Here is a 13,041-nt window from a genome sequence, read left to right on the forward strand (position 1 = left end):
TACTGATCTTATTAACAGCAAATATTTACCCACTATTGCACAGACATTAGAGCAAGTCTTATTATCACATTAACTTATTTTGTGCACTATACACCTTAGTCCTGACTTTCCAATGTGTTCATATAGGAAAATTGCAAACATCCTGGTTTTAAAAGTTAAGGTCAGTAAAAAGCTGTAATATGGCCCATCTTTGCTCCAACAGCCAAATACAAGTTTATAAAAGCTTTTAAATTGAAATATTACATCAACTGTGTAAAAGCCATTTGAAATCAAATGAAATTTTTGGCAACTGTTACATGTCAGAGCCAAGTCAAATTAAAATTCTCCAATAACAAATTCATATCAACTGTTGGTAAACTTCTCTGAAAGAAATGAAGTTCTGCAGGGAAAAAAACTTACTGACTTGAACATTTAGCAAATGGGTATTATTATCTTTGACTACATTAAATGGAACTTTCTACCAATGCCAGCCATGTAAAGGACCTAATTCAAAAATTAATGCACTGAAATAGGAAAACAATTTTATAAACATTAAGATTTTGAAAGAAATTTTTGAGAAACTGAGAACTAAAAGATATTGTCCTCAGTTCATCTCAACAGATATTATTTCTCAACAGACCTTGTCTTTTATTTTCCTCCAGGGCAACTGGCCAACCACAAACTCCACCAACATGTAAAACAGAGACCAGAGGTCGTCATGACGTCCCATTTCCTACAAAAGAAAAGAAAATTGTTATCTTGTGCTACCCAACACACTGTATTCCCTGCCAGAACTCTTCCCTGTCTGAATAATAAAGGGTTGTATCCTAAGTGTTTAGGAAGAATAGCTCTGTCAGAAGTTTATTCTTCAAGCAAAGCAGACATTGCACTCAAACGTGGCCCTTCCATGAGTTGAAAGGGTCCTTGCAAGACCCTCCACATCAGATGCAACAGGAGGAAGCTTCTAATGATGGAGTTTCAGGAAATTTTAGCTAACTCTGCAATAAGAAGAAAACTGTTTTGAACAGCTACACAGCATTTATTTTTGTTTTACTTGATTTAGTTACTGTCAATTATAATAGTTAGAAATATTATCACTGTCTTGCACAGCACAAAAGGAACATCCTCCTGATAGCCATATCAAACCAATCCCAGAATGGGGACGTGACACACAACCAATCCCAGAATGTCCCTTTTGGTGGACAGAGCCTTCTGAAAAAGAGGGGCTGTTTATTTCTTAAGTGACTCTTTCCACATTTTATCAGAAATTTTAGGACATGTATTAAGTCCTTCCGGCTATGGACGTCTTACCTTATGGCTATACAGAGAAAGAGGGAGAGAGAGTTTTTTTACTGTGCTAGTTTTCAAGCACTGGTTCATATAAGAATTGATGGCCAAAAACTAGCTACTGGTGGGGCTTTCACAGCCAACTAGCTATATCCCTTCCTGCCTTGCTGGCTGAAGCAGTACTTGCCTTTTTCTGCTATTATTCCATTCTTTTCTAAGTACCCCTAAAGGTCCTGTTGAGTGCCCCTGGCGTACACGAACCCCAGGTTGGGAACCACCGTTTTACTGATATGTTGTTTACAGTGCACTTACTCTGATAGCATTTACAAAAAGGTGGTGAAGATAAGAATTGAAAAAGAATAAAAATGTATCTTATGATCTTTTACTATGTTTTTAATTAAATTAGACTACAGTTCTTAGGTAACAATTAGTGGTAGGTTATTTTTCAGGATCTGGCCTCGGGTAAAATCAGACAAAACTATAGTCAGACACCCCCCTAAGTTTAACCCCCGACTTATCTGAGGGTCATAGAAAATTCCATGATTTTTGGCTCAAAACCTGCCCTCAACTTATTGACTTATAGGCAAGTGTCTGACGTGCATCCATGGAAGTAGTAGTTGGATCAAACTCAACTCCCTTATTAATTTTTCCTGTGTTAGTATCATGGCACATAATTAAAACAGGAATTATTATTTGTTTAAAAGCACATGTAGCTCACCCTTCATTAGACAAGGCTCCAGACAAAAAACAAACAACAGGAAATCATTACAGCAGGAAAAAGATTGGCTAGAAAGAGGAGCTGTGCTTGCTAGCTTTTTTTCTCTTCTCTTCCCCCCCCCCCCACCATTGGTGTTTCTATGACCACTGGTAAGGGGCACAATCCAGGCTAAAAGAAGCACCAGCAGGTGGAGGTTGCCATGGTGGTTCCTCAACTTGCTGGCTCTTCTTCCTCCTCCTCAAAGGGCAGCTGGTTCTATGGCATTGGAGCAAATACTAGAAGTGGTATACGTTTTCTTTCCAAGGCCAGAACACTCTTATTAAAGTAAATAGGCATATTCTATTGATAAAATTTTAGATTATCTCAGAATATTATTTTCTGTGCATAAATTAGTCACAGAAACATGTACGAAAGGCAGAAAGAGAAGATAATATCAGTGGCAATTGCCAATGATTACTAAACAGTCAGACTAATTTAAGTAGTAATAAATACTCACTCTGTTCCTATGAGCATTGACTGATGCATACCGCACTGTCCCTCTAAAACCAGCAACAGCTCGAGGCTATTGATATGACAGAAAAATATTTGTTCAGTGTTAGAGATTACGACACACATTAGTTTCAAGTACACCTAAGAGACAAGGCAAAGAAAAGTATGCAGTCTCTACCAGTGACACACAGGCTTCTTCAGCCTACTACTTTATTGCTGCTACATATCTGTAAAATATTTTAAACAGCATACAAGGGAAACAAGCAACGTCATGCTTCAAATAGTTCAATCCCTTTATACTGAACCATATTGCATTCTAATTTTTTTATTATTAATAGAGCACTTTTAATTGTATCAAATATAACATCTGCTGCAGCCCAATATCATATTTAAAGTAATTCTCTAAGTCAGTGAGGATTTAGCATCAGGATCCACTTTTTAGAATGAGAATCTGTCAGGACCCACCAGAAGTGATGTCAAGACCGGAAATGACATCATCAAGCAGGAAAATTTTTAACAATCCTAGGCTGGAATCCTACCCACATTTACCCAGAAGTATATCCCATTGACTTATTGCTAAAAATATATAGAGTAGCTTGTTAAAAGTACAGGTCTGTAACATTTCCTCAAATGCAGTCGTATACTGTGGTAGCATAAAGTCTAATACATTAAAAAAAATATTGAAATGAATGGGGACCCACCTGAAATTTGCTCATGACCCACCTAGTGGGTCCCGATCCACAGTTTAAGAAACACTGCTCTAAGTTATTTATGCTACCCGAAGCTAAGAATAAAAGACAATAGTTTAGAAGGGATCTTCACTAATCCCTATAAGACTAACACCTCAATCCTAGGCATGTCACAAGTAAGTAAGAAGTAGTCAGTGAGACAGAAGAAAGTCCCACTCTGAACAATGAAGTTTATTATAAAGAAAGTAAAGGATTGCAGACTTAAGGCCCAATCCTTTGTGATGTGTGCCAGATCACCGCTGGTGTGCACTGTCACAAACATGCCATAAGGCACGTTTATGGGGTTTAGCACCAGTCAAGCACCGGAGCTAGCCCAGCACCAGCAGGTGCTGAGCTACGGCGGAGAGGTAGGTGGAAGTGTGGGGGGAAGCAGGGAGGAGGCTGGCGGAGGGTGGGTGGGGGCATGGCAGGGGGAGGGAGTGGGGCGGGCGGAGGGCTCGACCGGATCCCGAGCTCCGTGTCAGGCCACATGGCCCCATATGAAGCTGTTTAAGAACATCAGAAGAGCCCCGCTGGATCAGGCCAAAGGCCCATCTAGTCCAGCTACCTGTATCTCACAGTGGCCCATCAAATGGTCTCACCACCAAGAGAGCACACAAGACAACAGACACAACCTGCATCCTGGTGCCTTCCCCTGCATCTGGCAATCAGAGGCAGCTTGCCTCTCAAACCAAGAGCTTACACATACCTACTATGACTTATAACCCATAATGAACGTCTCCTCCAGAAATTTGTCCAATCCCCTCTTAAAGACATCCAGGCAAGATGCCCTCACTACTTCCTGTGACAAGGATTTCCACAAACTACATGCTGGGTAAAAAATATTTTCTTCTATCTGCCCTAACTCTCCTAACTTTCGTGGATGTCCCCTGGTTCTGGTGTTGTGTGAGATTGTAAAGAGCACCTCTCTATCCACTCTATCCTTCCCCTGCATAATTTTGTATGTCTCAATCATGTCCCCCCCTCAGGTGCCTCTTTTCTAGACTGAAGAGTCCCAAACGTTGTAGCCTTTCCTCAAAGGGAAGATGCCACAACCCAGTAATCATTTTGGTTGCTCTCTTTTGCACCTTTTCCATCTCCACTATATCCTTTTTGAGATGCGGCGACCAGAACTGGACACAATACTCCAGGTGTGGCCTTACCATTGATTTGTACAAAAGCATTACAATATTAGCTGTCTTATTCTCAATGACTTTCATAATGATCCTAAGCATGGAATTAGTCCTCTTCACTGCCACTACACATTGGGTCGACACGTTCATCGAGCTCAGAACCTATTAGCCTATATGTAAAGTTTTGATTCTTTGCCCCAATTTCCATGACTTTACACTTACTTACTTTGAAATGCATCTGCCATTTTGCTGCCCATTCTGCCAGTTTGGAGAGATCCTTCTGGATCTCTTCACAATCTCTTCTGATCTTCACCACTCGGAAAAGTTTGGCGTCATCTGCAAACTTGGCCACCTCGCTGCTCAACCCTGTCTCCAGGTCATTTATGAACAGACTGAAAAGTACAGGTCCCAGGACAGATCCTTGGGGCACTCCACTTTCCACCTCTCTCCACTGTGAAAACTGCCCATTGACACCCACTCTCTGCTACCTGGACCTCAACCAGTTCGTAATCCAGGAGAAGTCCTGCCCTCTAATTCCCTGACTATGGAATTTTCTCAGCAGCCTTTGGTGAGGGACCGTGTCAAACGCCTTTTGAAAGTCAGATATATAATGTCCATGGGTTCTCCCACATCCACATGCCTGTTGATCTTTTCAAATAATTCTAAAAGGTTCATGAGGCAAGACTTACCCTTACAGAGGCCATGCTGATTCTCCCTCAGCAAGCCTTGTTCATCTATGTGTTTTGAGATCCTATCTTTGATGAGGCATTCCACCAACTTACCTGGAACAAATGTTAGGCTGACTGGCCTATAGTTTCCCAGGTCCCCTCTCCTCCCTTTTAAAGATCAGTGTGACATGTGCTACCCTCTAATCTTTGGGCACCGTGGACATTTCAAGGGACAAGTTGCATATTTTACTCAAGACATTAGAAACATCATTCTTCAGTTCCTTAATAACTCTTGGGTGGATGCCATCAGGGCCCAGTGACTTATTGGTCTTTAATTTGTCAATTAGGTCTGAAACATCTTCTCTTTTAACCTCTATGTGACTTAATTCCTTGGTCAGGAGGGGCCGTTCAAGCGGCGGTATCTGCCCGAGGTCTTCTGCCGTGAAGACAGATGCAAAGAACTCATTTAATTTCTCTGCCATCTCTAAGTCTCCTTTTCTCTCCCCTTTCTCTCCTTCACCATCCAAAGGGCCAACTGCTTCTCTGGCGGGTTTCCTGCTTCTAACATATTTGAAGAAGCTTTTATTATTCCCCTTAATGTTGCTGGCCATGTGTTCCTCATAGTCTCTCTTGGCCTCCCGTATCACCTTCTTACATTTCTTTTGCCACAGTTTATGTTCCTTTTTATTCTCCTCATTAGGGCAAGACTTCCATTTACAGAAGGAAGCTTCCTTGCCCTTCACAGCCTCTCTAACTTGGCTGGTTAGCCATGCAGGTACCCTCTTGGACTTAGTGGAGCCCTTCTTCCTTTGCGGTATACACTTCTCCTGGGCTTCTATTACTGCTGTTTTAAACAGCTTCCACGCACTTTGGATTGGACCCTCTTTACCTTCCCTTTCAACTTCTTCCTAACTAGCCTCCTAATTTGAGGGAAGTCCACCCTTCAGAAGTCAAGGATTTTTGTTTTAGATTTGTTTGGCACTCTTCCCCCGACATGCATGTTGAAACTAATTGCAGCATGATCACTGTTCCCCAAATGTTCAGTAACATTTACCTCTCTAACCAGGTCGAGTGCGACACAATACTAAATCCAGAGTCGCCTGTCCTCTGGTGGGCTCCATGACTAGCTGCTCTAAAGCACAGTCATTTAGCATGTCAAGAAAACCACTCTCTTTCATAAACAGAGCACAAATTGACCCAATTGATAAATTAAATTCCTCCATGATTACAATCCTGTCCCTCCTCAATACCTCCCTGTTCTGTTTTCTCATTTCAAGGTCCCCTTCTGGTTTCCGGTCCAGAGGACAACAGCATGCCCCCAGTATTACATTGCTCCTCAAACCTGGTAATTTAACCCACAGTGATTCTATGGTGGAGTCAGACCCACCTTCAATCTCTGCTGGATTCCACCCCTTCTTTAACACAAATAGTTACCCCACCACCAACACGCCCCTCTCTGTCCCTCCTAAAGAGTTTATATCCTAGGATTGCGGTATCGCACTCGTTTTCCGCATTCCACCATGTTTCTATTATGCCCACTATGTCAATGTTTTCCCTAGTCACTAGACATTCCAGTTCTCCCATCTTTGCTCGGAGACTTTGGGCATTTGCATAAAAGCACTGGTATACGAAGTCCCTCAAGATGGGCTGCTTATTATCTCCTTTATCCTTGCAGTCTCTCACTTTGCTGGATGGGCTATCACATCCCATCATGTTTCTACTCCCAATTCCTACTCCTACTCCTACTCTGTCCCTGCCTTGTTGTTCTCTAACCTCCCTGACCTCATTCCATAGGGAAGAGAAGTCCCGAACCTGATGCCCCTCGGCTCTTGTCGGCTTTCCCCCAGGGATCAGTTTAAAAGCTGCTCTGACACCTTTTTAATGTTATGCGCCAGCAGTCTGGTTCCATTCTGGTTCAAGTGGAGCCTGTCCTTCTTGTAAAGGCCCCGCTTGTCCCAAAATGTTCCCTAGTGCCTAATGAATCTAAACCCGTCCTCCCTACACCACCATCTCATCCACACATTGAGACCCCTAATCTCTGCCTGCCTAGCTGGCCCTGCGCTTGGAATAGGCAGCACTTCTGAGAACACTACCTTTTGGGTTCTGGCTTTCAGCTTCCTACCTAATTGCCTAAATTTGGCTTTCAGGACCTCCCGGCCACACTTCCCCACGTCATTGGTGCCGACATGCACCACAACAGCTACCTCTTCCCCAGCACTCTCTATCAGCCTGTCTAGATGAGAAGTGATGTCTGCAACCTTTGCAACAGTTTGATTCTGTGCCAGCCCAAAGGTTGCTACAGGATCGAGTAGCCCCACTGTGGGCTACTTTCCTTACCCAGGGGAAGGGGACAAAGTCCCCTTCTCCAGAGGAGTTGGTGGTGGCTGCCTGGTTGCACTCAGGATACCATGGCAGCCATTTTTGGCATTGCAGTAGCCCCACGCACCTCAGGAATGGGCTGTAAGTTTATTGTCCTATGTCTTTAGTACATCAGCACTACTAAAAATAATTAGAAAATCCCACACTCAGGAATATGACAAGTCACAGCTCCCACAACATAATAAAAAGCATAAAATGGTGTTGTTGCTCAACCCAGTTCTGTCTTTTAAGGACAGACCTGGGCAAAGAGATATTTGCAAGGGAGGATCTGTTGGTGGGAGAAGAGAAGAAATCTTTCATAGACTATGGTCATTAAGCCTGAACGCTTCTTACTGCAAGTAACACACATTTTACTAGTTATTTTCCTGGGTTCCTCACATGTACCATGGAATGCAGCTTTGTTATCAGAATAATAAGGTTCATTGTTATGAGGATATTGGAACCTCCTTCCAGAGACACTCTGAGTGCTCTCACTCCTCCTACATGGAAGGAAGATCATGGGAAGAGCTACTCTCAGGAGGAATAGCCCGAATGTTACTCATCTTTGGAAACTACAGGCTTCTGGCTGATCTACAGTGGCATACCTGGGTGAGCAACGGTGCCAAATGCGCCAGGCACCACACCTGCGAGGGTGGTGCTGCCAGCCTTGCCCCCCACTGCCTGTTTATCCCCTTCCTCCTGATGAAGGGAGGAGGTGGCATGCCCGGCTGTGATTCAGCACTGTTCTGAGTCACCCCCTTCCTCTCCTTCTTTATAGGAGGAGAGGAAAGGGGTGGCCTAGAGTTGCAGCTTGCTGGGAGTTGCAACTCCTGGCATGCTGCTGCTCTAGGCTGCCCCCCTCTTCTTCTCCTGTAAAGGAGGAGGGGGAGGCCCAGAACGGCACTGAATTGCAGCTGGAATGGCCGCAACTTGCAAAAGATGTGGCCCAGAGCGGCATCGCACCCAGAGTGGCAGCCACTTTGGGCGTAATTCCATGCCGCTCTGGGGCCTGGGCCGCATCATTTGTCTCCTTTGAAGAACGTGGCCTTAGAGTGGCGAAGAATTGCTCCAGGAGAGGCTTGAACTGCCGATATGATTCCGGAAGTGACTGTGTTGACATGATAACATCACCACAATTACTTCCAGGTCAGGGACTGGGGCAGCAAAGGAGTGGCAGCCATGGCAGGAAAAGGCCCAGCTCTGGCACTGTGCTGATGATGACACCTAGGATAGATAGCCTACTGCTTCCCCTCTTTAACCATTTCCTGATAGCAAGCAATTGGCCCTATGCTATCCCAAATACACTGTGTACACTGTCCACGCTAAGCAGAATACATTGCTCTCATTGCCACAGCACTAGCCAGAATATGCAGCTTCTGCTGGCTGGAAAATGCATTTCTGCACCAAAATTTCTAAACAATTTTAGGGATTTTAACCTTTTTTTCTTTTTTATAATACATGTGGAACCTGTTTATCCACAGATTTGGCTCAATGAAGGTCTCCTAGACCCATGATGAGCCAGACTTGGCCCCACTTGAACCCTCTAGAGGGCTTTCTGAAATCCACAGAGGCCATGTGAGTCCGCTAGAGGCTTTTGTGGTCTTCAGAATGGTCAAAAAGGCAAAAAAAAACTACTTCCGGTTTCCGGCAATTTTAAAAGACTTATGTTAGAAGTCCCAGGCAAGCGCTCTGGTTCCCTTTTGAGGGTTTAAGGGGCCAAAAACTGCAGATTTACTTATCCATAGTTTTCGGTATCCAGGGGAGGGGGTTCAAGAACAGTTCCTTTGTGGATATCAAGACCCCACTTGTGCTATACCAAAATAGTGTCATAGAAAGCAGTATTATAAATGCATTACTATACTAAAACTACTGAATTCATCTGCTTATTTATTTAGAAAATTTTCTGGTAAAGTCTGCTTTTGCCACATAATTTAGTACTTGGATGCTCTGCTTTTTACAGTTTTCTAGCTAGCTGAGATCAGCTGATGCACCAAAGCATTCAGCATTGCTCAAGGTCACACAGAATGTCAATATTGAGGAACAAAATTAGAACACAACTGTGTCCAACTCTTCTTTACAGTAACTGCTAGGGTCACATAAAAATGTCAGTTTATAAATGTAATGCATCAAGTACAGATAAAACAATTCCATCTGGCAGTCATGTCCTGTAAAACATATCACATTAAAATTTATTAAGAGTTTAATTAGAATTTCTTACTGGTCTGACATCCCCACACGAATTTGTAAACTGACGTGCCAAGCCAAAATCCAGCATGTAACACTTCCTCCACGTGCTGGGGAAACGCCCCATAGCAAAGTTGGACTAGAAGAAAAAGAAGAACTGCGTGCTTATCTCCTATAACGTATAAATTATTAGTTACGATTTCTGCCTTCATTTTATATTCTCATGGCGCAATCCTAACCCCTAATGTCAGTGCTTTCCAGCAGTGACATAAGGGCAATGCAGCTCTGAGGTAAGGGAACAAACATTCCCTTGCTTTGAGGAGGCCTCCATGAGTGACACCCAACTGCAGGATGCAGCACATGTCCCATTGGCACCGCTATGCCAGTGCTGGAAAGCATTGACATAAGGGGTTAGGATTGCACCCTCAGTCAACTACCTGGCCAAAGACAGACACAAACTGAGAATTGCAAACTAACAGGATTTTCTACAAATCAATTCTTACCTAAAAGGTATGTTCATTTCAAACACAGTAGTTTACTTAAACCACAAACCACTATGAAGACCTCTTTTGCTATACTTCAGGATGGTCACCAAGCTACTTAAACATTATATTATGTTAAAATTGTAATAATGTTAACGTAGAGGGGGTGTATCGTAATGTATGTGATTAAAAGGGTTCTAGCTCACAAAAGCTTATGCTATAATAATTTTGTTACACTTTAGGATCCTAGAGGGAACCAATGTACACCCTGTCCCACTCATCCTTTGGGAATAGACTCTACTCACATATAAATATAAAAGATGAACTTTATATATGTTCCTTTCTGTGCATGGTTCTGACACTCATATACAAAGCATCACAAAAGAATGGCTGTTGCAGTTCAATCTAGCACTGAATTTGGGATTTATTTCTGAATAAGATGGTCTAAGACTGTAAGCTCTCTTATGGAAATGTGACCAATGCTGCAATATAAGATTCACAGTTACTTACGTACAAAATGCATAGGAGACAGGAATTATTCGGTTTTAAAATCTCGGCTCAAGCTCCAAATTCTATATGTAGCAGAGCAACGCACCCAAAAATCATACCCAATCAAACTAATAATGTTACTTTGCTTCCTAAACCTAGCCTAAGGTGAGCTTGCCTACTGCTAATCACTGTACTTGGTTATTTAAAAAGGAAGATAGCATTTTTTATTCAGTACTAGTATAGTTAAAATGGCTAATGCTAAGTAACCATGGAAGTTCTCATAGGGCAAAACAGCAATACAGAAGTTGAAGCACAAAATCAAATTCACTCAGTTGCAAAGGTGCAAAGAAAAAAGCTTTTATAATGGCAAACAATTCTTAAACATTAACAAAAAAACTGCATTGTTCTCTTAATTTGTATTTATATTTAGTTAAGCTATCAGAAGGCTTGTCATTGCATTAACCAAAGCCTAGCACTATGATAACTGGAATAGCAGTCTCTTCCTTGCATAAAGGTACACCTTTCATTCACCTGTAGCAATAGGTTACGATACTCAGTTTAGAGCACCAAAAAATTCTACATCACAGCGTGATGCTCCATAGCTCTGCAGTAACCCAGATGCCAAGGAATGCTCTGGTCCAAGATGCCTGGCAGAGACATTATCACTCGGCATTGCGGAAGGACAGATACTTGTTGGCCTCCATATCTGGAAGGAGCAGAGCCTTGAAGGAGCTGGGGACATAAGGAGGATGAAGAGGGAGATGAATGAGAGGGGAGCAAAGGAGAAAACAGTGAGACAGGAAAACTGTAGGAGGGAGGAAAGAAGAATATTATGAGGAAAAAGGAGAAAGGAAACAGGAAGATAGTCAAAGGATTCAAGCAACAAGGAAGTCAGAGGCACAGCAGGGAAAGAAAAGGAACTCAGACTGGTGGGGATGAGACACAAGGCCCCTTTCCCCCAGCTAAGGATGGTCAGTAGCCTAAGACCACCAAGCCATTGCCCAACTGCTGGGCACTGATGCCGCTCAGGAGAGACAGTAGCAGTTCAGGCAGAGTCCACTTGGCAACAAGGATCTTCAGAGCAAAAGATTTCCTTATGATAGGAAGTGGAAAAACAGCAAGGAAGTATGAAGTGGAGGGGGTCCAATGAAGTTTCTGGGACACGGCTCCCAAGTTGCCGGTGTAAGCATGCAAATGAACAAGAACTGAAAATAGCATCACTATCTACCAACTCTCTATCTTTACATGGGGCTTGGCGGAGTAAATGGCATGCCTTTCCCCTCACCATATGACACAGAGCTCCCTGCCTGGAAAGAGAGCAAGGGCTCCTACACACAGCCAAGAATCCAGAGCCTCATGCACCTATGTGCAAGCATTTCTACGTGAACTGTAATCCTATCTAATTTTCCCTTTTGATGCAACTGTTGATTCTGAATCAGAGGGTACCTGGTCTTTCTGGATGGCTTTCTAGAAGGGAAGAGCAGGCAGGGTCTCCCACACGGAAGCTCTGCCTGCAGATATCTGAACCACACAAATGGTATTTGAATACTGAAAGCTGGAACTAGACATTACAGTACATATGCAATTGCCACAAAAAGCTCCCCTTCTCCCTAAACAAATACAAAACATCATGCTGTGAGTTTTTCCAGCCCTGCAAGTAGACGCTAATGAAGTGGAAAAGGAGTAAAGAAACTTGCAATGATGATTATGTTACATCATGTGTCTTGTATTATTGGAACTGATAAAAATGTAGGATTGCAGCTCTTAGCATCAATTGTACATGTGCCTTAACCCCTAATCCTCGCTCTAAAAGCTACACCTTTGGAAACCCATTATTGTTCTAAAATTGATTTCTGGAAATGGGTTCATCACTATGATTTCTCATATGCTTTGCCTGCTGAATAGACAGGGACTGTTCTCAATTATTGTGTCTGCCACAGTAAAGGCAATTTTTCTGCCAGGACATAGTTTCTGCAGGGTGTGAGTGGCAAGAGGTTTTGCAGTTTTAGACAAGAAAAGAAGGAGAGTTAAATGGGGGTAACAAAATTGAAAGTTTTGAACTTCTCACCTCTTTAGGATGTGGGGAGTGCTTAATAATATATATCTGCGGTTTTCAAACTCTCCAGGAGTTTGAAACCCGCGGTAAGTTTTTGCAGGGGCAGGGGGGAGGCAGCGACATGATCCCCAGATCGCGTCACTCAGGGGCTGCAGGGATTGGGATGCACTCACCAGTCCCTTCAGCAGCTGTCCCTGCATGCGGGGAGCCCTGTGCGAGCGCCTGCAGGGCACTCCAGGTCAGGGAAAGGGAGAGCGGAATGATCTGCTCTGCCTCCACAAAAGTTGAAGCAGAGCAATCGCCCCACTCTCCTTTTCCCTGAACTGGGGAGCCCTGCAGGCGCTTGCGCAGGGCTCCCTGCACACAGGGACGGCTGCTGCAGGGACTGGTGAGTGCACCCCAGTCCCTGCAGCCCCATCAGAAGGGAAAGTGGAGCGATCATGCTCCACTTCCGGTTTTGCGGAGCGGGG

The 13,041-nt window shown here is 43.5% G+C and overlaps 1 protein-coding gene across 3 annotated transcripts in view; it reads right to left on the reverse strand.

The window, feature by feature from the left end:
* Positions 1–13,041, reverse strand: part of TTBK2 (tau tubulin kinase 2) — a 74,840-nt gene that overhangs the window by 25,747 nt on the left and 36,052 nt on the right. For all 3 annotated transcript variants that reach the window (XM_066631130.1, XM_066631117.1, XM_066631122.1), the window contains exons 6-8: positions 9,579–9,683; positions 2,481–2,546; positions 620–712 (exon numbers count right to left, since the gene is read on the reverse strand). In XM_066631130.1, coding sequence (XP_066487227.1) covers positions 620–712; positions 2,481–2,546; positions 9,579–9,683 — 264 coding nt within the window. The remainder of the gene's footprint in view (positions 1–619; positions 713–2,480; positions 2,547–9,578; positions 9,684–13,041) is intronic.

The sequence above is a fragment of the Tiliqua scincoides genome, chromosome 1, assembly GCF_035046505.1.
Source record: "Tiliqua scincoides isolate rTilSci1 chromosome 1, rTilSci1.hap2, whole genome shotgun sequence".
Classification (NCBI taxonomy): domain Eukaryota; kingdom Metazoa; phylum Chordata; class Lepidosauria; order Squamata; family Scincidae; genus Tiliqua; species Tiliqua scincoides.